The sequence below is a fragment of the Rhinatrema bivittatum genome, chromosome 4 (assembly GCF_901001135.1).
Source record: "Rhinatrema bivittatum chromosome 4, aRhiBiv1.1, whole genome shotgun sequence".
NCBI lineage: Eukaryota > Metazoa > Chordata > Amphibia > Gymnophiona > Rhinatrematidae > Rhinatrema > Rhinatrema bivittatum.
The window spans coordinates 152,215,596-152,240,770 of NC_042618.1; the positions used below are offsets into that span (position 1 = coordinate 152,215,596).

Genomic DNA, 25,175 nt, shown 5'->3' on the forward strand with positions numbered 1-25,175 from the left:
ACCTCTAAGGCTGTACTCTATTCAGCAAACACCAGGATTCAAATACTCTCCACACCCAGACATAAGCCATTGAAGTGGAAGGCCTCCTTGCCTGAAGCAAAGTTGCAATCACAGACTCTGAATATCCCTTCAAACGGAGCTGCCGCCTCTCAAAAGCTAGGCCGCTAGACAGAAGTGATCCTCCTGGTCTGAAAATACGGGTTCCCGACAAAAGTAACCCTGAGAGATGAGCCAAGCGAATGGGTCAGTCTACTGCAAGACGCAGAAGGTCCACATACCACTGCTGCTGTGGCCACTCAGGCACCTCCAGAATCACCCTGCTCGGGTGAGTTTCGATGCGTCGCAGCACCCGTCCTATGAGCAGCCATGGAGGAAACACGTACAGCAAGAGGTGTGTCGGGCATGGTTGAAAGAGAGCGTCAATGCCCTCCAATCCGACCTCCCATATGTGACTGAAAAAGCTATCCAATTTTGCATTTGCCAGAGTTCGCTTCACCTTGCTTTGCAGCAAGGCAAAGGCTTCCGCCGACAACTCCCACTCCCCCAGATCCAGATGCTGTCTGCTGAGGAAATCTGCTTGCACATTGTCCACTCTGGCCACGAAGCAGCTCGTCTCTCCAGATGTTTCTCCGCACACAGAAACAGCTCTTGTGCTTCCAACAGCACTAGATGACTGTTTGTGCCACCCTGATGATTGATGTACCCTTCTGTTGTCGCATTGTTTGAGAATACTCACACTGATTTGCCCCAAACGAGTGGAAGAAATGCCAACAAGGCCTTGCATACTGCTCTGGTTTCCAGTCGATTGATCGACCATGCCGCCGCCTCTGGTGACCACTGACCCTGGGCCGATTTCCCCAGGCAAACTGCCCCTCATCCAGAGAGGCTGTCATCCGTGGTTATAAGTACCCAGTCGGGCATTTATAGATCCATTTCCTTCTCGAGACTGTGCTGCGACAGCCACCATGAGAGACTGGATCTGGCATCCTCAGCAATGCTAATGGAAGCTGAAATTTCTCTGACAGATTCCATCGGGATAACAGAGCTCCCTATATAGAGGCCGCATGTGAGCAAAAGCCCATGGCACTAAATCCAGCGTAGAAGCCATAGACCCCAGGATCTTCAAGTAATCCCAGACCCTTAGCACCGTCATGCTCTGCAACCGAAGCACCTGACTCGGAAGCTTGAGGGCGCTCTCTGAAGTCAGGAACACCTTCCCCAGTCAGGTATCGAAGCGAGTACCCAGATACTGCAAGGACTGAGTCAGCTTCAGATGACTCTGTGAGGTTCACCACCCAGCCCAATGCCTTCAGAAGCTGGAGCACCCACTTGACTGAGTGACCACTTTGCTCGAATGAGCCAATCATCCAGGTACGGGTATACAAAGATGCCCTCCTTCTTGAGAGCCGCTGCCACTACTACCATCACCTTTGTGAATGTGCGTGGCGCCGTGGCTAACCCAAAGGGAAGAGCTCGAAACTAGAAATGTTGTCCCAGAACCATTAATCTCAGAAACAGTTGATGTTCAGGTCGAATAGAGATATGAAGGTGGGCCTCTCCTTCGTGCCCTGCAGCAATCACTATGTGCAACGTCTCCATCCTAAACTGCAGCACCCGGAGGGCAGCATTCGTCTTCTGCAGATTGAGAATGGGTCGAAAGGTCCCTTTCTTCTTTGGCATCACGAAGTAACTGAATACTTGCCCTGCCCCCTTTCCCGAGGGGGGGCACCAGAACAATGGCGTATAGAAGCTGTAAGCACTGGAGTTTGTCCTGCACCACCTCCCGCTTGCTCTGGGAGATGCAGCAGGAGACTACAAAGGCATCCCTCAGTGGCCAAAAATATTCTAAGGCTTAACCATCTCTTACCATCTCCGGGACCCACTGGTCCAACAATACTTTGGTCCACTCCTCATAAAAAAGAGTGAGTCTCCCCCCAATAGCCGCCTGAGAGGAGTGGACCCTCGCACCTTCATTGTATGTCCTTACTTCCACTCCCCCCTTGGGACCCACTGTCACTAGGGGACCTGCGCTGATTCCAAAAGGGCTGCTGTCTGCCCAAACTCTGTTTCTGTGAATCTTGTGCAGGGCCTGTGCCTGCTCAAAATCTTCTAGCCTCTCAAAAACGGGCTCACAGCGGAAAGGACTTCTTAGGACTCTCCCAACTGCTTCACGAGTTTCTCCAAATCATCCCCAAAGAGGAGCTTCCCCCCTGAAAGGGAGGTTCAACAGCTGGGTCTTAGACCACACATCCGCCGACTAATTTTGCAGCCACAAGAGCCTGTGTGCCGCCACCACCACTGATATGTTACTCCTGGCAGATGTCTGGACCATGTCGTACAGAGTATCAGCCCAATAGGCCATTCCTGCCTCTAAATGGGCTGTCTGCGCTGCCTCAGATGCCATTCCAGAACAGTTGTCACGTGCCTTCTGCACCCAGGACAAACAGGCTCTCTGCATCGGACTTCTGCACACCGCTGCTCGAAGGACCAAAGCTGAGACTTCAAAAAGCCACTTGAGTAGAATCTCCAGCTTTCTATCCTGGAGCTCCTTGAGAGCCGCTGCTCCCATCACCGGGATGGTAGTCTTCTTAGTAACCACCAAAAATGGCTGCATCCACCTTGGGAATTCTCCATAACTCTGAGGTCTGTTCTGGCAAGGAATATAATTTCCCCATAGTTCTCGCGACCCTCAGGCCCTTTTTGGGAGATTCCCAGTCCCTAACCACCAACTTCTTCACCTGCTTCGGTAACAGAAAATTGGTGGGGGTCCCCGCAGTTCCTCCAGGAGAGGATTCACTCCTTCCTTGTCCAAGTCTTCCTGGACATCTTTGATGCCGAGCTCCTCCAGCACCTGGAGAATCAATGAACCCAGTTTCTCTCTCTGAAACAGCTGGACTCCACACAGGTTGCCTCCAGATCCTGAGTGTCCGGATCCTGCATGGGATCCACCAAGACCTCCCAGTGGATCTTGATCCAGGTTCTGTGTTGGATGTCCCAGAGCACTAACAGGGTCCTTGTCCGGTGCCACCGGACCCCCTTGGAGCTGCTCAGGATCATCCAGGCTATCTGAAGAATCACCCTCCTCCAGGGTTCACCTGAGACCTAACATCCGCAGGATTCCTCCTGACTTAACAGGCCCTCTTAGCTGTCCGGGACTTCCTAGGCAAAAGCCCCTTCACCCTTAACTCCTTCCAGGCTAAATAAGCCTCATGAAGGAGAAGCACAAAACCCATGGAAAAGGCCTCCTGGTCCAAGGAAGAAGACTCCCGATCGACTCCCTCCTGAGCCCCACCCGACCCCTACCACCAGCAGGGTTCTTTCCCATAGGAAAAAGTGTGGGAGGGGAATCACGGGGTTCAGAAATGGCAGCCTGCATTTCTGCATGGTTGCCAAAATGGCCACCGGCTCCTCCACAGCCCCTCCCCCCCCCCCCCCCCCCCCCCCGAGCCTCAACAGCCAATCCAGCCACCTTCACTTTTTCACCACTCCCCAGGGGTCCCACTGAGGTCTGTCCGTGTCGTCCGTCCCCCCCCCGCCCCCAAAGTGCAATTGTGGAAAAGTGAGGCATATTGAGGCGAAAGTGCCTCAGCCCACAACTGCGGCAAAGTCTGCCGCGCTATGCGGGAGCCGGCAGTCGGGCCTGCACACACGGTCAGGCCTAAAAATAAACGTAGCAGCAGCAGCGATCACACTGATCGCTGTCCAGGTGCTGAAATACAGCACTACCTAACCCCGATAAAGACAGGTAATTCAGCCCGCTCCCTCCTGCCTGCCTCCCAGCAGAGAAAAAAACAAACTTGCCAGCACATTGCTGTAGCCTCCTGGTCACTGCTTTTTTTTTTTGTAAAGAAACAAGGCCTAAAGGAAAAACAGGCTCACAGTCTATTTTTTTAAAGTCTCATTTTTTCCAATTAACTGGCTATATTCTTTTGAATATAGCCAGTTATGTTTAAGTTATCTGGCTAAATAACAGCCAGATAACTTTCAAAAGGGGTGATGTTCAAAAGAATATCCGGTTATGTTTAAAGTTATCCGGCAAAGGGTAGCTGGATAATTTTAGTCGGGGATATTCAGTGGGTTCTTTATTCCACTAAACAGCCTATTGAATATTGGTCTCATACTAATCAGAATGGATAAGATAGTGAGTGATAACATTGTATATACAACTGCCAACAGAGTACAGTGTTTGTTTAAAACTACTAATCAGTTATATTATGTACATCTTAGCTTGTACCAAATCCATTGCCCATTAGCCCCATGTGTAATTTATTTTGGCTTTATTGACCATTGATTTTTATTTCATGATCATATGGACAAAAATATTTCAATACTTCAAATATGTTACATCATTTGCTGCTATATTCAAATGGAATTTAAAATATTGGTTTGAGTTACATTTGAGCATGATCTTAAAATGAATCTTTGTTCTCCATTTGCATCTAGTTCTTCATCTGTGTGCTATATAAAAACTATAATTCTTCAAACTTTTATTGTAATATGCACAACCATCAAGAATGGAGTATACTAGAGCAGTGGTTCTCAACAGGTGTGTCGGGACACACTAATGGGTCGCAAAGTCCTGGGAGGTGTGCCATAGAGCCAGCAGAGGACTGATATTTCCTCATCAGTCTGGGCAGGAGTTGGTTGACTTATCTTTTATTGGATTTGACAGGAAGCTGCTCTTGCTTCCTTCTCCTCTTCCTAGCCAGTAGGAGGTTGTTCCCTGCTCCTTCACCCAGATCAGAGTGAGATATCACCAACTCCTGTTCATATGGTCCTGGCAGGACACCAGCTTTATCTTCCTCTGCCTGGCCTGGCAGTGAGGCTGCTGTTGCTCTCTTCACCCCATGGGGCCTGCATATGAAAGCAGGGAGAGAGGTGCGTGCTCTATAGATCTGCTCCTGCTGCCTCTTCATCTTCCTCTCTTCGGTGCTTCTTGCCCTCATCTGCTGCTGGTAAAGTGGGAGGGAGACTGGATTGGACTGAAGGCTTTTATGCTGGCTGGGAGCCAGGAGGGAGGGGAAAATGTGCTGGGTACGGAGAGGGGGAGGAAGGGGCTGGGGGCTGTTGGGTGGGAGGAGAGATGGAAATGGAGGGAGAGATGGAGGTGTGGGACCTGCTGGGTTGGGGGAGAAGGGAGGTCAGGAGATGCCGAGCAGGAAGGGGTAGGGAAGGGCAGGGAGAGTTGAGCAGGAGAGAGAGGGAGCACGGGGAAGAGGATGCGCAGGGGTGGGGGCTGTCGGGAATGTTGGACAGGGATAGGAGCGTGTGAAGGGATGATTGAGTAGCTGGAAGTGAGGGGTGATGGGGGCATGGAGAGGAGTGATGGGGTACAAAGGCCATACTACGTCAGTTTTGAGAATATGCATTTATTCTCTCTTTGAACTTTGCTTAGTGTAGGAGGAAATATATTCTGTTTCTAGTCTCCAGGTTTGCACTGCATGCAGGAGGTCTTGGGGTTTCCAGTCCAGGTTTTGTTTGCACATTTGCAGTTTGTGGTCTTTTATTCTATATTAGGTGAAGGCAGGTCTGTCTGTACTGTGTGTGTGTGTGTGACTGATATGACGTACTTTACTAGAGGTCTGTATCAGCCTTATTTGTTGTATTTTCTCAATACAATATTGCACTGGGGGTGAACTGCTGCCTCTTCATGGGCAGGGCTATTGCTGTTCATTTCTTGGAGTTAGTGCTGCTGAGGTATGGCAGGTTTGATAGACATGAACAGAGTGGGGTTTGTTTGTATTATTTTGCAATGCACCTGGTAGCAGAGGGAGTTTGTGATGACACCAGAATCAGAATATCTTTTTGTACGGTGAGTTGTACAGGGAAATGTCTTAATTCTGCTCTGAACCCATTGTTAGGAAGCGGGGGGTCTCCTGTGAAGGCAGAGCATGTGCTTATATTAAGTCCCATGATGGTCATGTGATCAGTGTGTTACGCATGTGGGCGTCATCTCTCAAGTGTGTCCTGATAGAAAAAAAGTTGAGAACCACTGTACTAGAGGATAGAAACTTGAGGAAATACTACAGTGTTTAATATAAAAATGTCCCCTGCTCCCTGGCTAAATTTTGTATGGGTGTAAAATAAAAGTAGCATTGGAGATGTTACTGGGGTATGGTTGCACTGATATTCAGAACTACATGATCAGAATTACCCAGTTAACTCTGCTCGAACAGATGGCTCTCCTAAAGTTACCTGGATAACTTTATCCAGGTCTGTTCAGTGGTACTTTAACCCACATAACTGCCACTGAACATTCAGGTAAAGTTAACCAGATAAAGTTATTGGGTCAGTGGGTCTTTGGATATGGATCTCTTAATGTATTGCCACATAAATTATATGTTTAGAAATTGGGGTATGACTGTTCATATTAGTGATTGCTTTATGCATATTAAATGTGGAGGATACTGTTCCCAGCATACATTGCAGTTATTTCTGAGTTTATTTTTAAAGTGCTGCCTTCTGATGTAGCAATCATTCTCTTTTAGTGGTCAGTCTAGAACCTGTTCACGGTAATCACACTCACATTGTAAATGCAATTTTGGCAGGTCAGAAAAGGGAAGGTTTCCATAGTGCAAACATTTAACAACTTGATTCTCTTGCCTTTATTTACTGCAGTCTAAATTTCCAGTTTTGCCCTTCATCCCGAGTGTATGGGTTTACAGCAGTGGATCTTAAACCTAATGGCGAAGATGATGTAAGTGAAGGATGATGCTTCCCTAAATTATTTCATTCTTCAGTTCTATTAAACCACATGTTTCTCTTGCTAGTGTGCCAAGGATTTGATTTTTTTTGTATCTTTGCAGATGGTGACAATAGATAATGTAGAAGAGTATGTTGAACTGATGTTTGATGCCTGCATGCAAACTGGTATACAGAAACAGATGGATGCTTTCCGCAGTAAGTGAAGTGAAATGCCATTTTAATGGATCAGGTTGGGAACAACTTGAAAATTGTCTTGTCAGCCTTTCAATTGCCAATATAAAGTGAGTTTGTGAATTCAGTTCCCAGGTTGTCCACCTTGCAAATCCACTCTTGCATTTGGCACTAATTGACATTGTGTATGTAGCTTCTACTGCTGTTCATTACTTCACTTGTTCTGTGGATAAATCAAGGCTTTCAGGTTCCAGAGTAGCTTTCACGAGAAATATTCATTTTTTTAAAATATTTTTTTAGAAAAAATTTACAAATTTGTATTGGGTAATTTAAATATATTAGAAAATATTGTCGTCATGAAAACCCTACAATATGATTGTGCTTTCGCATTGAGGATGCATTTTCAGGGCTATATGTCCAGGAGGGAAGGGAAAGCTATTGGTAGGGGAGAGCCATCAGCAGGATGGACTCCAGCTTAACCAAAATAGAACCCAGCTGTTGGCACTAATAATTACAAATGTGAGAATAACTTTTACGGTAAATCATAGGGGGAAAGCCATCAGTCACTCAGGAACACTTGGTTTAGAGCAGGGTATCCTCCAAGGATTTCATTAGAAAGACAGCAAAGATGTAGAAAAAGCTGATTTCAAATTATTTAAATCAATTGATAGTAAGCAAGTTATGAAAAAGAATTTGTATATTTAGGTGCCTGTGTGCCAGTGGCAGAATTGTAAAAAATAAATCAGAATGAAAGAGCAGATAGAAGTGTGGCGGTGGCATGATCCTATATATTAAAGGATCCATAGAGTCAAGCAAGAATTGGATTTATTCTTTGGGATCCTGCTGGGTATTTGGGACCTAGACTGGCCATTGTATGAGACACAATGGATCGTTGGTCTGACACAATATAACATTTAAGTTATGAAATTAAAATTAGTTATAAGGATTAAAAGTTTGCATGAGACATGAGAACTGTTTAAAAGTACTATCTTAGAAGCTTGGATAAAATGCAGCCCAAAAATAAATAAATAAATAAATAAAGGTTGAAAAAAAGAACAGGCATCTCCCACAAAGGGCTAAATGGTGCTATGAAAGAGGCTATTAGAGCCAAAAAGGCATGCTTTAAAAAATGAAAAGCAGGACCTAAGGTAAATGGGAAGGCACAAAAGCACTGGCAAGATAAATATAAAACACTAATAAAAGAGGCTAAGAGAGAACTTGGAGAGGCTCCACTATAGGGGCAAAAACTAACTGTAAAAGCTATTTTAACAGGAGCTAAAAGGGGTTTTGAAGGAGGATAAGGCCATAGCAGAAAAACTAAATGAATCCTTTCCTTCAGTCTTTACTGGGATGTTGGGAACATAACCACACCAGAACCATTCTTTGTAGATCATAATTCAGAAGAACTGAAACAAATCAATGTGAATTTTGAACAGGTGCTAAAGCAAATTGACAAACTAAATAGTAACAAATCACTGGGACCTGATGGTATTTACCCCAAGGTTATAAAGGAGTTATATGAAATTGCAGACTTGCTACTGGTAATCTGTAACTTAGTATTCCAATCTGTATTTGAGGACTGGAGGATAGTCAGTGTAATGCCAATTTTCAAAAAAGACTGTAAAGGTGATCCTAAAAACAAAATGACTAAATATATGGGTAAACATGGTTTAATGGGGAAGAGCCAGCACGGATTTAGCAAAGGGAGGACATAGCTTACTAATTTATTAGACCTTGAAGGTGTGAATAAGCATGTGGACAAAAGTGATCCAACTGTGATAATGTGCTTGGATTTTCAGAAGGCATATATTAAACATCCTCACAAGACTCTTCAGGGGAAACTAAAAAATTAATGGAATAGGAGACGATCTTCCTGTAGATAGATAACTGTTAAAAGACAGGAAACAAAGAGTAGGACTAAATGTACAGTTTCCCAATGGAAGGAGATAGTGGAGTACTTTAGGGATCTGTAGTAGAACTTGTGTTTAACGTATTCATTAATGATCTGGTAAGGTGAATTGATCAAATTTGCAGATGCCACAAAAATATTCAATGTAGATAAAACATACACACTGTGAGGAATTGCAGAAGGACCCTGCCAAACTAGAGAGCTGAACACAAAAATGAAAATTCTGCTATTACATAGAGCTTATGTCCAATCTCTTAAGAGAGGTATATTGCGACCGTCATATAGTGCCACTGACTGCTTGCGGCTTATAGGTGAAGCCCTTGAAGCACTAAGGCTTTCTAATCATAGGTCGCTTATACCAGAGTTCATATTTTCTCCAAGAAGGAGCTATAGGAACATCAGAGCAATGCACCATTTGTGGATTTTTTCCAGAGATAAGTGCACGTTATAATTTTTATATGTGGTGCATTGCTCTGATGTTCCTATAGCTCTTCTCGGAGAAAATATGAACTCTGGTATAAGCGACCTATGATTAGAAAGTCCTAGTGCTTCAAGGGCTTCACCTGTAAGCCACAAGCAGTCAGTGGCACTATATGACGGTCGCAATATACCTCTCAAGAGATTGGACATAAGCTCTATGTAGTAGCAGAATTTTCATTTTTGTGTTTAGTTCAACTTTTCTTGCTAATTTTTGGGTATTTAAACTAGAGAGCTGGGCATATAAATATGAAGTTTAACATGGAAAAAAAATAATCTTAACTTTAGGTACACAGTCCTGGGTTCCATAGTGATTCACCACTTAGGAAATAATTTTGGTGTCATTGTGGATAATACGTTGAAATCCTCAGCTCAGTATGGTGGTACTGGTTAATAAATTGAATAGAATGTTAGGAATTATTCAGAAAGGAATGGAGAGCAAAATATGTCATAATGCCTCTTTCTCTGTATGTACCTAGATCAGTCCAGACTTCTGGGCTAATTCATCTCTGCCAGCAGATGGAGACAGAGAAAAGCCTCGCTGACACTGCTTAAAAGCCCTGGTGTCACCTGCAGTAGCTCAGTATTTCTCTGTCTCCAGCAGATGGCAAGTGCATTAACCTGCAGTTCTTCTCTACCCCTTGCTTTTTTTATATAGGATTTTTGGTGAGCCTTCCTCCCAGGGGACTGGTTCTTGGGGAACCATTCCCTGTTTGGTCGAGGTGGTCCAGATCCCTCCCCTTACGAGGCCGGCCGTTCGGCTTTCAGCCCTTCTTTTTTCTCAGGGTTTTTTTTCTCTCCTGTTAATTCAGGAACTGAATTGAGCTGGACAGCTCCTCTCAGCTACAGGAGAGAAAATTCCCTCTTACTTTTTTGTTAATTTATTAAAGTAAAAAACAAAAAAAAAGTTTTCAACAAGGAAGAAAGAAGTCTGCTGCTGGTAAGGCTCTGGGGCGATTTTTGTTTTTTAGCAATTTTTTACCTTAGGTTTTATTTTTGCAGCTTCTTAATTTTCTGTCGGCATGGTTCGCGGCTCCGCTTGCCGTGCGTGTGGGGCGGTCCAGGCGCGTCTCAGCAGGGCAGGCCTTTGTTCCGGATGCGTTTTGGAGGGGGGGGAAGGGCCCTCCCTCCTCCCGGGAGTCTCAAAATGTTGGCGGCTATGCAGGTGCGCGGCTGCCGCGATCGGACCCGTTTCTGGGGCTTCTGCTGCCTCGTGCTCTGCTGGCTCCCTCGAGTTGGGAGCGGTGGTCATTTTGCAGCCAGATTCGCATGCGCTGCCATCTTCACAGGGGGAGGGAGATTTGCCTCTGTGGTTTTCCCTGGTGCACCCCAGGTCCTTTGAAGGGCAGGGGCCATCCGGAGGTGCAGATCTGCAGGTCCCCCCCTATACCACAGAGGCCTGAGGGTGATCAAACCCCAGTTTTTCCCGCGGGATCGTGCCCTTTTCCCCCAGGTTTCATTCTCTTTCACCAGGCCTATTTGGCACAGCAGGAAGGGTTAGGCGGGTCCACAACTGCCCCTGATACCTCCAGGTTCGTGCCTGCAGCCTCCTGGGACCGACTTATGGTCCACGCGGCCGCGGGACTTGGTTTTCCCAGTGGTGCCAATTCCGGGATGAGCAACGGGAGGCTTGCAGTCCTGGTCCCTCTGGCACAGTCTGCAACAGCGGCTGTGTCCTTGGCACAGGCTCTGGTGCCCCCTGACGTAGATCAAGGGGATGATGTAGGGATGCCGTCGGTAACAGAGGAGGATGATCTGAAAATTCTCCGGTTGTTCCAGAGGGATGAATTGGACCCTCTGCTTCAGTGCGGCAGTTAGTGAATCATGAGTGGGATTCCGTGGACTCTGGTTTGAGAGTGGGTAGAGCTATAGCCAAGCTTTACCCCTTGCTAGAGCAAACGCTGGAGCTGTTTGCGCTGCTGCAAGTGGATGTGGCGGTTTCCGCGGTCACTCTAAGAAGACTACGATCCCAGTGGAGGGAGCCGCGGCACTCAAGGATGTCCAGGATCGTAAATTGGCGCTCCAGCTCAAGAGAATTTTTGAGGGGACGGCGTTAGGACTCTAGGCCACCATTTGCTCAGGTTTATGCAAAGGGAATGTTTATGCTGGGTGCAGAATTTCCAGGATGGCCCAGATGGTTCCCTCACGTCAGAGGCTGACCACATGGAGTCATCAGTCGCATATGTTGCGGATGCGCTGTATGACTTAGTGTGTTCAATTTCTTGGGTGATGAGTTCGGCGGTTGCGGCACGTCGCTTGCTACGGCTATGTCACTGGTCTGCGGATGTTTCCTCTAAGGCTCGATTAGGTTCCTTGCCTTTTAAAGGTCATCTCTTGTTTGGGGAACAGCTGGAACAGCTTATCAAACAGTTGAGTGAAACAAAGGTACATAGGGGGGTGCTGTTCGCCGTGCAACAGAAAGGCTGCGTGTGCCTGAGGCTCCTGCCTGGTCTCCACATTCACCAACTTTTTACATCAAAAAAGCTGCAAAAGAAGAACCTTTCTCCCCCTCGTTCAGGGTCGTTCGGTCAGAGTTCTGTCGGACAACACCACAACGGTTGCTTACATCAATCGTCAGGGCAGGACCAAGAGCCAGGGGGTGGCGCTGGAAGCTCAGGAATTGTTTCAATGGGTGGAGCAGTACTTGGTTCAGCTAGCAGCTTCTCACATCACAGGTGTCGACAACACTCAGGCCGATTTTCTCAGTCGTCAGAGTTTAGATCCTGGCGAGTGGGAGTTGGCGGAGTCCGCAATGCGGCTCATCCGAAGACAGCGGGGCTGTCTCCACGTCGCTTTGATGGCAACTCGGCTCAACGCAAAAGCTTCTCTGTTCTTCAGTCGCAGGAGGGAGTCGACGCTCTGGTAGTGCCTTGGCCTCGGGGAATTTTGCTGTACGTATTTCCGCCATGGCCTCTAGTGGGCAAAGTGTTGCGCCAAATAGAGAGGCATCCCAGGGAAGTGTTCCTAGTAGCTCTGGAATGGCCACGCCTGCCGTGGTTCATGGATCTAGTCAATCTAGCTGGACGGTCCGGTGCGCCTCAGTCATCTTCTGGATCTTCTCTGTCAAGTTCCCGTATTTTTTGACCAGGCAGATCGCTTTTGTCTAGTGGCTTGGCTTTTGAAAGGCATTGCTTGCAGCGCAGAGGCTATCCAGAGCCAGTGATCACCGCACTTTTGCAAGCTAGACGGCAGTCTACTTCCCTCGCATATGTTTGGGTCTGGAAAGTATTTGAAGCTTGGTGTACCGACCAAGGAATCCAGATGGTTCGAGCCTCGATTTCTCAAGTCTTGTCTTTCCTTCAGGATGGTTTAGCTAAAGGTCTTGCATTTAATTCTCTTAGAGTGCGGCTCTTGCCTGCTTACAAGGAAAGGTTGAGGGGTATTCCCTTTCTTCTTATCCGGACGTACAGAAGCTTCTTCGGGGAGTTAAGAATGTGTGTCCTCCGGTGCAGAAGGTATGTCCTCCCTGGAACCTTAATTTAGTTCTGCGCGTATTGTGTGACGCTCCATTTGAACCAATCCGGAGAGCGACTTTTAAAGATCTCACTCTCAAGGTGGTGTTTTTGGTGGCTATCTGTTCCGCCAGAAGAATTTCGGAATTGCAAGCCTTGTCGTGCAGGGAACCTTTTCTTCAAATACCCAATTCGAGAATTACGTACGTTCTGTCCTTTGTACCAAAGGTTGTTTCTGCCTTTCATGTTAATCAGACCACTGAGCTCCCAGCATTTGCAGACTTGGAGGATTCTGTTCAGCATGCTCAGGAGCTTAAGCTGTTGGATGTTTGCAGAACCTTGCTTCGCTATCTCAAGGTTACTAATGCTTTCAGATGGTCTGATCATCTTTGTGTTACGGAGTGGTGCAAAGAAAGGTACCCATGCCTCCAAAGCAACTATCGCCAGATGGCTTAAGGAGGCTATTGGGTCGGCGTACGTTCTGAAGGGCCGTCAAGTCCCTGAGGGTTTGCGGGCACACTCAACATAGGCTCAGGCCGCTTCATGGGCGGAGGCTCAATTGGTATCTTCGCAAGAGATTTGCAGGGCAGCGACTTGGAAGTCGCTACATACGTTTGCAAGGCATTACCGTTTGGATTTGGGATTTTCTGATTCCCAGTCCTTTGGGGAAAGTGTCTTGCGAGTGGGACTCTCCAGGTCCCACCCTCTCTAGGAAGCTTTGGTACATTCCAGGATTCTGGACTGATCCGGGTACGTACAGGGAAAAGAAAATTGGTTCTTACCTGCTAATTTTCATTCCTGTAGTACCAACGGATCAGTCCAGAGCCCACCCGGATTGGAGGGAAGAGTCTTTCGCTTAGCTATAACTTTGCAGCAAACTTCTGTTCTTTAATCAAATTTATTATCAAGTTCTTTAGTCTGTTTATTGCACATAGTGTTTTTTCAGCTTGGGTACAAATCAGTTCTGAGCTACTGAAGGTGGCACCAGGGCTTTTAAGCAGTGTCAGTGAGGCTTTTCTCTGTCTCCATCTGCTGGCAGGGATGAATTAATCCAGGAGTCTGGACTGATCCGTTGGTACTACAGGAACAAAAATTAGCAGGTAAGAACCAATTTTCATATATAGATCTATGGTACGAGTGAAACATGATTATTGTATTTGGTTCTAGTCATCCCACCTCAAAAAAGATATAGCAGAGCTAGAAAAGGTATAGAGCAGAGGTGGCCAACTCCAGTGCTCGAGAGCCACAAACAGGCCAGGTTTTCAGGATATCAACAATGAATATGATTGAGAGAGATTAGCATGCACTTCCTCCATTGTATGCAATCTCCTGAAAATTGTGGATATTCATTTTGGTCATCCTGAAAATCTGACCTGTATGGCTTTTGAGGACTGGATTTGGCCACGCTTGTATAGAGAGAGGCAACAAAAGTGATAGGGGGGGATGGAATGATTCCCTTATGAAGAAAGGCTGAACAGGTTAGGGCTTTTCAGTTTGGAGAAGAGATGACTTGGAGGGATATGATAGAGGTTTATGAAATTGTGAGTGAGGTGGAAGCAATAAATAGGAAACAGTTATGTACTTTAGATAATACAAAGACTAGGGGACGTTCCATAAATAATGGATAGCATAAAACAAATTTGAGAGTATTTTTCACTCAACGTACAATTAAGCTATGGAATTTATTTACTGAGGATGTGACAAGGCATGTGACATAGCTTGATTTAAAAGGTATCTGGACAAGTTCCTAGAAAAAAGTCTATAAATGTTATTAGCCAGATAGACATGGGGAAAGCTAAAACTTTTCCCTGGGAGTGGGCAACACTTGATAGAAATCTGGATCGGCCACTGTCAAAGATAGTATGCTGGGCCAGATGGTCTCTTGGTCTGAACTCTAAAATTACACTAGTCTACAGCCAAAAAGCTTCTGAAATTAATGTAGTCAAACTTTACTACATCTGGGTCACTGAGAATGAAAATGATGCTTAAAATTGTTGATTGGCTTTTAATTGTCAAGATATGCTACTGGGTCAGTATATACGATCTTTGACTTCAGAATTGCAAAGGATAAGTGAGTTAAGGGAAAGGATCTCAAATTAAACCAGAAATAACTAATATACATCTTTGACTGAATATATTAATAAATCTATAACTGGGTTTGGACAGTACTTGCTTTTTGGGCACAAGGCCCTGGACAAAACTAAAGCAGCCGTCAAGTACCTTGATGGTAAATTTCCAAGGTTAAGTGAAGCTAAGATACAGGAAAGTGTCTTTGTTGGCCTTCAGATTCTTGAACCTTCTTCAAGATAATGCATTTAACTGTGCATTGCATGGCAAAGAAAAGATGGCCTGGAAAGCCTTTCAGTTAGTGGTAACAATTTATTTATTTTTATTTATTTATTTATTAACTTTTGATATACCGACATTCATAGGACATATCATTCCGGTTTACAATCAACTCTTGTAGCGAGGAAAGAGAAATTACAAAATAACAGGGATAGGGGAAGGGGAGCAGGAATAGAAAAAGGAGAGAGGGGGGTGGGTGAGAGCAAGCGCATAAGTAGCATGAAGAAATAAAGGTTGCAGAGCGTAAAGGAGAGAAGGAAAGTAGATAGGAACTATATTCAAAAACATTAAGGCAACAACATTTCAATGATTATATAGATAACGTTTCCTTGAGATACATCATTAATAGAGGGTAGCAGGGCTGGACGCCATGAAGGGGTTTAGGTTTGATTGGCATCAGGGTAGGCCTGTAAGAAGAGCCAGGTTTTGATGCCTTTTTTGAAGTGGGGTAGGGAAGGTTCAAGGCGGAGAGACATGGGGAGCGAGTTCCATAGTGTGGGGCCAGCTATGGTAAATGCTCTTTCTCTGGTAAGGGAGAGGTGTGCAGTTTTGAGGGGTGGAATGTGAAGGGTTCCTGCGAGGGTGGTTCTGGAAGGGCGATTAGAGGCACGGAAGTGTGGCATTTCGTTGAGCCATGCAGGATTGTTTTTGTAGAGCACATTGTGAAGAACGGTGAGGGTTTTGTATTTTATCCGGAAAGGGATGGGGAGCCAGTGCAGATCTTTTAATGCTGGGGAGATGTGTTCTCTTTTGCGTGTGTCAGTGATGATTCTAGCCATGGAGTTCTGCAGGATTTGTAGAGGTTTAATTGTAGAGTAAGGGAGGCCTAGGAGAAGGGAGTTGCAGTAATCTAATTTAGATAGGATGGTAGACTGCAAAACTAGACGGAAGTCCTGAGCGTGGAGGAGGGGTTTAAGTTTTTTGAGGATGTGGAGTTTATAGAAACCCCCTTTTAGTAGAGATTTGATATGGGGTTGAAAATTGAGGCGTTGATCTAAGACAACACCTAGGTCTCTTACAGAGACCTAGGTGTTTATCTCAGAAACAACAAGGCAGACAACTACAAGGAGTTGGTGGAAAACCTCCTAAAGGCATATAAAAGTCTTGGCTGCAAATGTCATTAAAAATACATTTTTTTGCACTTGCGTCTAGATTTTTTTTTTTCACCAATCTGCAGAGCAGTCAGTGATAAGCATGGCAAGTGATTTCACCAGGACATTGCAGCAATGGAAAAACAGTATCAGGGCAAATGGAGGTCATCAAAGCTTGCAGACCATTGCTGGACAGTGATGAGATGTTCTATTTAATGAATATAAGAGACAAGCCAAGAAGAGCCAAGTAGCCACTGAATGAGGACTAAACTATGCACATATATATATATATATATATACATATTAGTTTTTGACCTTTTTGTTTCATAGTAAATTTTATTTTTATAGTCCTGCTGATTTAATTTTTAAAGTGTTACATAAACAGGACAGGTGAAATACACAAAAAAACCAAGTTTACAATTTATGATTAAAACTCTATCTATGCAAAAGACAGATGTAAAATGTAAAAACTTAAATATGGAAACAATCAACTGGTTTAATTGTTATATTCGAATTCAGCACATCAACATAAGTAATAAATGGCACATTTTATCACTGAAGCAGATGTCTGAAAATTTGTATACCAGTGTTATTTTTTGTATGCATGCATAGTCACATGCATTAGTCTGCTTAAGATAGATGGTGATAAGAAAGGAAAACTTGAAGGAATATTTTAAGAACACAGACTTTAAGGCAGGCTGGGGCTTGGGTTGCCTTGTTTCCTTGCTAAGCAGAGACAGGAGAATCAGACATCTAAGATCAGTATTTAGCACTGATAACTGACTTTAAAATGATACAGAATGCAAATTGTCTTGCCTGTCAATTAATTTTCTATGAGATCTTTTTCTAGACTGAACTAAACAGTTCAGGGTTATACATTTTCATTTTCTTGTACTTCACTGTTTTGGGGAACAATGTTTTTTAAAAGAACATTTTTAATGTGTGCTATGTTTAGTATTTTGGGTAAGGAACCTGGAGAAGTATCTCAACTGGAGCAAGAGCTGGCGATCCTAGTCTCATGTAGACAGTGGAAATCCTCTGGACTGGAGGTTTCACCATTTTCTAGAGAAAGAAGTTAGCTGTGTAGTCCAGACTGATGGCAAAACTAACAGAACCGAGGAAAAGCAAAATTCCTAGACTTCTAGTGATTCATGTCTTTGTGCATATCTGTTTTCAGATGGCTTTAATAAAGTTTTTCCAATGGAGAAGCTGAGTTCCTTTAGTCATGAAGAAGTTCAAATGATTCTTTGTGGAAACCAGTCTCCATCATGGACACCTGAGGATATCATGAATTACACTGAGCCAAAACTAGGATACACACGAGACAGGTACTGATATGTTGACTACATCTTCTTTTTGTCTAATCAAAGTGTCCACCCTGGATGTGGCCCCTAATCTTTAAAAAAACAAACAAACAAAAAAAACCCCAAACAGTAGGGTCCCAGCATTTTGGAACATCAGTATCTAACTTACTATATTCAGTTTCTCTATTAACTAGCCATGGATAGTCATTTCTGTTGATTTCAGTGTATTCATATAGAACATGGGTACAGTGGAACTTCAGGGATCAACACAAGGACTAGACCTTTTGTGTTAGCATAAAGTTACTTAAGTTGAGAGGTAACTCTTCATGGAAAAGAGATTCCTAGGACCAACTGTTATAACTGTAATAAAGACCAGACAACTTCATTGCACATTTTTAATCATTTAGAGAATCACAGCTGTCATTTAGAGAATGACAGCTGTTATTGGCAGTAATACTTCATGGTGATCTCTGGATTTAAACTAGCTATAAAGGCATCCCATATGAACTTTTTCTTTTTCATGTTAAAATGTTTTATATTGTTCCTTTCCTTTCAGAATTAAGCTGTGTGCACTTTCCTATATACAAATCTCATTCACTTTCTATTCTTCTCCCAGGAAAGGCAGGATGGTAGTCCTCACATGTGGGTGACATCATCAGATGGAGCCCTATCATGGAAAACTCTCAAAGTTTCTAGAACTTTTGACTGGCACACTGACCATGCCCAGCATGCCATAATCCTCATAGCCACAGAGGTCTCCCTTCAGTCTCTTTTTTTTCCGCACTGCAGTTTGCCTCTTGGTTAGGAGCTCTGTGAGAATTTTCTCACCACTTTTCCTCACGGAAAAACTTGAAGTTTACTTCATAGAAAAGTTCCCTTGTAGGGGTCTCCCATCGCGACACTGTTTTCTCGACGCACGGTGAATAATTTTTCACTGTCCCTGGTCGGTTCCTGCTACCTTATTGTCTGTTACCGCAGGCCACCGACTGTTTTCGTGGCCTCTCTTTTTCATCATGGCGACGGACTTTAGAACATGCCCGGAGTGTCCATTACTGACCCGCACAATGTTTGTGTGCTTTGCCTCAGCCCATCACACAATGTACGTCAATGCCCTAGCTGCACCCAAATGACCCTGAAGGGCAGGTGTGCCCGTTTGGACAAAATGGAGTCTCTTTTTAAAACAAGATTAGCTCTATTGACTTCCACTCAGTCATCACAGGCAGGAACATCTTCAAAATCCATTGACAAACCTCTCTGGGAGCTGCAAGGGAGCAGTGACCGTCCGTCATCGATGCCATCGAAGGCATCGCTAGCATCTTCCTCGGTGCCGGAGAAGGACTGAGCACTGAGGGAAACATCATCACCGGCACAGACGTGATTCCACACCCGATGTCAGCACAGACACCGCATTGGCCTAAATGGCTATCAAGCCAGTTGCGAAGAGGGCCCAGGGAGAGGAGCCCCATCCTCCTCTGCACCCGAGATCCCGAGGTGTTCTCCACCGCTATCAGTGACGGGTACTGAGCCCCCACAGATTCCTGTGGAGGTGCCAGTAGTGCCTAGCCTGGCAGGAGTTGGACATCCTTGTCCACCAGGCAGTCCTCGATGCCTTCCGGAGCCTGCATCTGCCATCGATGCCGGTCCCCATACTGGCACAGACACCAGAGCCATTGATGTTTACACCATTGCTCGACCGCCTTGACACCCTCATAGGTGACCTTCGACTCAGCCTATACCATTGCAACTGAGTCGACCTGCTGAAGCCCCCGATACCCATTCCGGGGTCCTCAGAGAACAAGGACATGACCTCTGGTCCTACTGGACATGAACTCTGGTCCTACTCCAGCTCCGCTTCCATCGATGCCAGAACCAGAATTGGGGCTCTCGGGATCGAAGCGCCCATGGTTCCCTTTGATGCCATCGATGCCGCCTAAATCTCCATCGAAGCTGTTGCATCCTCCATCGATGCCTGCACGTCCTGGAATATCAGTCATTCTCCCTCCCTTGGGATCTCAACCGGAGACCCCTTATGATCCATGGGAGGATGTTGACATGGATGCTTCCACAGAGGACATACTCTCAGAGCCTTCACATCCAGAAGAAAGGAGACGGTCCCCTCCAGAAGATCTCTCCTTCGCTAACTTCATAAAAGAAATGTCCGAAACCATCCCTTTTGACCTGGTCACCGAAGAGGACACCAGTCACAAGACATTGGAAGTCCTTCAATTCATAGATGCCCCCCAAGGAAATTATGGCCATTCCAGTCAAAGAAGTATTCTTGGACCTGCAACATCGCCTATGGAAGCACCTTTGCACTGTCCCACCAGTTAATAGAAAGACAGATGCAACATATCTGGTCCAACACACTCCAGGTTTTCAGAAGCCACAACTACCTCACCAATCAGTGGTAGTGGAATCTGCGCAGAAGAAGGCCAAGAGATTGTGCCCTCATTCTTCAGCTCCCCCTGGAAAAGACCAAAGGTCTTTGGATGGTCTAGGTCGGAAAGTCTTCCAGGGCTCTATGCTAGTATCACGCATAGCTGCCTATCAGTTATACATGACACAGTACCAGAGGAATCTGGAAGCAAGTCCAGGACATAGCAGACTCCCTTCCCCAACAAACAGGAGAACTTCACTGCCATTCTCCAGAAAGGCCTTGAGGCAGGGAAACATGAGGTCAGAGCTGCATATGATTCTTTTGAGATGGCTTCTCATATATCAGCAACAGGAATCAGTGCCAGAAGATGGGCCTGGCTTAAGGCCTCTGATTTAAGGCCAGAAGTCCAGGATAAGCTTGTTGATCTCCCGTGTACTGGAGATAATCTCTTTGGCCACAAGATACAGGATACAGTGGCTCAATTAAAAGATCAGCATGAGACCCTGCGTCAGCTTTCCACTGTCACTGCTGAAGCTCCCGCCTCTGTTTGAAAAACCACGAGAAGGGATCCAAGAAGACCTTTTTATCGCTCACACAAGTACTACCCACCTACATCTTGCGTGAGACCAGCCAGACCACCTCAAAGAAGACATCCAGATCTCAACCAGCCCTGCAAACGGGCCCGGCCTCTGGATTTTGAAACCTGTCCAGAGAACAGCAGCCACTCTATGAATCCACAACCAGACTTGCCTGTAGGAGGTTGATTACACCACTTCATACCCAACTGGCACCGTATTACAGCAGACCAATGGGTAATATCCATCATAACCCAGGGATACCATCTAAATTTCCGTACCCCCAGATTCACCACCCAATCCTCTGTAGACCCAAAGAGATCACCCAAGTCTTCTACAGTCAGAACTATCCACCTTTCTGTGTGCCAGGGCTGTGGAAGCCATTCCCCTGGCACAGCAGGGCAGAGGGTTCTACTCCCGCTACTTTCTAATTCCAAAGAAATCAGACGGCCTTCGCAATCTCAACAAATTTCTACAAAAAGAAAAATTCAGGATGGTGTCCCTAGGCACCATGCTTCCCCTTCTACAGCAAAGAGACTGTCTCTGTCCTCTGGATCTTCAAGACGCCTATGCATGCATATATTCCCATATCCCCACATCATCGCAAATACCTGCGTTTCATACTGGGTCATCAACATTTTCAGTACCGGGTTCTGCCTTTCGGACTTGCCTCGGCACTCCGTGTATTTACAAAATGCCTAGCAGTGGTTGCAGCCCATCTACGCAAAAACAGCATACACGTGTTTCCTCACCTGGATGACTGGCTAATCAAGAGTCAATCCAAGCAAGGAACTCTCAATGCTCTAAAGCTTACTATCAATCTGCTACCCTCGTTGGGGTTTCTCATCAATTACCAGAAATCCCACCTGAATCCATCTTACCTCCTTACCTTTATCAGAGCAGATTTGGACACCACAGTCGCAAAGGCCTTTCTGCCCAAAGACCATGCAGAGACACTCTCCAAATTAGCTACTTCTCTGAGCACAAAGAAAACAGCCTCAGCCCATCAATTCCTCACGTTGCTAGGCCACATGGCTTCCACGGTCCATGTCACTCCTATGACCAAGCTAGCCATGAGAATAACTGAATGGACTTTGAAATCTCAGTGGCTACAAGCCACTCAACCTCTTTCATCCCAGAACCATGTAACCGACCAGCTGCATCTCTCACTTCTCTGGTGGACACACAAGGCCAACTTGATAACAGGTATACACTTCCAGCAACCAGTTCCTCAAGTGACCTTAACCACGGACGCATCATGTGAACAACCTTCAAACTCAAAGGACTTGGACACAACTCGAAGCAAAGTTTCAGATCAACTTCCTAGAGCTTCGAGCCATACGTTATGCTCTATATGCATTCAAGGACTGCCTTTCACACAAGACTGTTATCATACAGACAGACAACACAGTTGCAATGTGGTACTTGAACAAACAGGGAGGAACAGGTTCTTATCTGCTCTGCCAAGAAGCTGCGCAGATCTGGGCCTGGGCCCTCGCACACTCCATACATCTCTGGGCCACTTATCTGGCAGGCATACAGAACGTAGTAGCAGATCGCCTCAGTCAACATTTTCATCCCCACGAGTGGTCTCTGGATCCTGTGGTAACGAGCAGAATCTTCCAATGCTGGGGTCGACCTCTTTGCATCCAAACTGAATCACAAAGTGGACAGATTCTGCTCCTTGCACAGGCAACAAAACACGTTAGCCATGGACGCTTTTGCTCGCCCCTGGAACACAGGCCTCCTATATGCATATCCTCCGATACCGCTGATAGCCAAAACTCTCGTGAAATTACAACAGGACAAAGGGACAATGATACGCATAGCCCCCTATTGGCCTCGACAAGTATGGTTTCCCATGCTTCTCGACCTCTCCATCTGAGAACCAATTCACCTGGGCCTACTGCCCACTCTCATAACTCAGAACCAAGGTATGTTACGTCATCCGAACCGTCAGACCCTATCCCTTATAGCCTGGATGTTGAAAGCTTGATCCTACAACCGCTCAACCTTTCAACTGATGTCTCTCAAGTGCTTATAGCTTCACGAAAGCCTTCCACACAAAAATCCTATCATTCTAAGTGGAATAGATTTACCACATGGTGCACGCAAAAAGGTATCAAACCCTTTTTCCTGCCCCACTCCATCCCTTTGAAACTATCTCTGGCACCTTTCAGATTGTGGTCTCCAGACTTCCTCAGTGCAGGTACACCTCAGTGTCATCTCAGCGTAACACGAGGGAGTAGGGGATGCCCCAATAACGGCGCAGCCCTTTGTGAGTCAGTTTATGAGGGGCCTGCTACAACTTAAGCCCCCTCTCGGTCACCAGTTACCGAATGGGACCTAAACCTAGTACTTACAAGGCCCATGCGCTCCCCGTTTGAGCCTTTGCACTCCTGTGATGATAAATTTCTTACATGGAAAGTTCTCTTCCTAGTAGCCATTACATCTGCTCGAAGGGTTAGTGAGTTACAAGCGCTTGTCACATACTCACCTTATACAAGGTTCCTCCATGACCGAGTGGTACTCCGTACTCACCCTAAATTCCTTCCCAAGGTGGTTTCTGACTTTCACTTGAATCAGTCTATAGTCTTGCCCACCTTTTTCCCAAGGCCTCACTCTCACCAGAGCGAGAGAGTTTTACACACCTTGGACTGTAAACGTGCACTGGCGTTTTATCTAGACCGCACTGCATCCATAGGAAATACACCCAACTCTTCATTTCTTTCGATAAAAACATACCGGAAGTTGCAGTGGGCAAACAAACTCTCTCCAACTGACTAGCAGACTGTATCGAATTCTGCTATGAGAAAGCAGGCCTTCCTCTCCAGGGACGAGTGAAGGCGCACTCAGTAAGAGCCATGGCAACCTCAGTAGCACACTATAGTTCAGTACCGAATGCTGAGATCTGTCAAGCTGCAACATGGAGCTCTCTTCACACATTTGCAGCACATTACTGCCTGGACAAGGATGGACGTCAAGACTCTGCCTTTGGCCAATCCGTCTTGAAGAACTTATTTCCAGTATAATCCCAACTCCTTCCACATCCACCTGCTGTGATTTTCAGCCTGCCTCATTTTCCCCAACAGTACACCAGTTGTGCCTGTTGCACAAGTTGTATGCTGTTGGTTCAGTTTAAATATGAGTCAGCCTTTAGCTTGCTAATCACCCACATGTGAGGACTACCATTCTGCTTGTTCTGGAAGAAAGTAGAGTTGCTTATTTATTTATTTATTTATTTTTAGTTTTTATATACCGATGTTCCTGTAAAGAATACATATCGCACCGGTTTACAAGGAACTGAACAGTCGCCTCCAGGGCGGAAATACATTAAAACTGTCGCTTACCTGTAACATATGTTCTCCCAGGATAGCAAGATGTAGTCCTCACAAAACCCACCCGCCACCCCGCAGAGTTGGGTCCGAAATGTTTTATTATTTTATTTTTTCACTCGCACCTTTTGCTACAAATGAGACTGAAGAGAGACCCCTATGGCTACAGGGATTATGGCATGCTCAGTGTGCCAGTCAAAAGTTCTAGAAACTTTGACAGAAGTTTTCTGTGTTAGGGCTCAGTCTGATGACGTCACCCACATGTGAGGACTACATCCTGCTGTCCTGGGAGAACATCTGTTAAAGGCAAGCAACTCTGCTTTCTGTTGACCGAGTGGTAGATACTACTGACAATTTGTGGTTTGGGAACAACCTGATGGCCTAGTTAGTACTATGTATTGCCATGAAGGGCAATGTTGTATTTAAGAGCTTTAAATGCAACACTTAAGGGTAGACACTTAAGAGTGCACTAGGTTCTGAATGAAGCTTATCTTTGTGCCTCAGGTGATGAATGCTAGCTTAACACCTGAGCCAAATTTCAGGGAGGTGAACCAAATAAAGGGAACAAAACATTTTAAACTGTTTGAGTGGATGGGCACAATTAAGCAGGGAGGGAGGCAGTTATGGTCACACTGAGAATACCAGCTCCAAAGGCTGAGACCTTTTTGCATGAACATCTAGACTGAAATATTTAGTGAAAAAATGTAAGGAAGATTGAGTGACCACCTTACAAATTTCCTCCAGTGCAAGAGTGTAAGCTCTACCCAAGAACTTTGAGCTCTCATTGAGTGTGCCCACAGGACCTCCGGAGGCTGCCGTCCTGTCAGTAAATAAGCTAAATCAATAGTTTTGTTTTCTTTTTTGTAAACCCCTTTAGCCAAAGAAGCTTTAGAAGTCTTATTGCCTTTACGCAGCCCTGCAATTAAAACAATTTGTCAGATTTCCAAAAAAAGAATTAGAGATTGCTAAATACCTAAGAAATCAACGGACATCCAATAACCAGCATGACTTATCTTTACCCTGACACTCCCCTCTTGTGAACACCAGTAGTGTCTGATTTAAGTAGAACACAGAAACTAGTCTAGGTAAACATGATTTATGCAAGACAAGGCTTGTAATTCAGAAATAGCTCTAGCTGAATAAATGGCCACCGAAAAATCATCTTCAGCAATAAATCCTACAGAAAAGCATTGTGAAGAAGCTCATACACTGAACCCACTAAAGCTTAGTAAACCAAATTAAGGTCCCACTGAGGAACCAAGAAACTAAAAGGAGGTTGAAAACATTACACAACTCAGAGGAAATCAAGAAAATAGCAAACCCCTGCACTGTATCTCCAACAGGAGATTGTTGAAATTTCAGAGGAATTGGGATCAAACCTGAATGCAACCTTCTCTGAAACAAGGCCGAAATGTTGGAAGTATCCAGTCACT

The 25,175-nt window shown here is 45.4% G+C and overlaps 1 protein-coding gene across 1 annotated transcript in view; it reads left to right on the top strand.

Moving 5' to 3' along the window:
* The window catches only part of HECTD1 (HECT domain E3 ubiquitin protein ligase 1), a 345,856-nt gene that overhangs the window by 316,467 nt on the left and 4,214 nt on the right, over positions 1–25,175 (top strand). Inside the window, 3 exon segments of the mRNA XM_029598986.1 lie at positions 6,619–6,697; positions 6,807–6,900; positions 17,329–17,479. Of these exon segments, the coding sequence (XP_029454846.1) occupies positions 6,619–6,697; positions 6,807–6,900; positions 17,329–17,479 (324 nt within the window).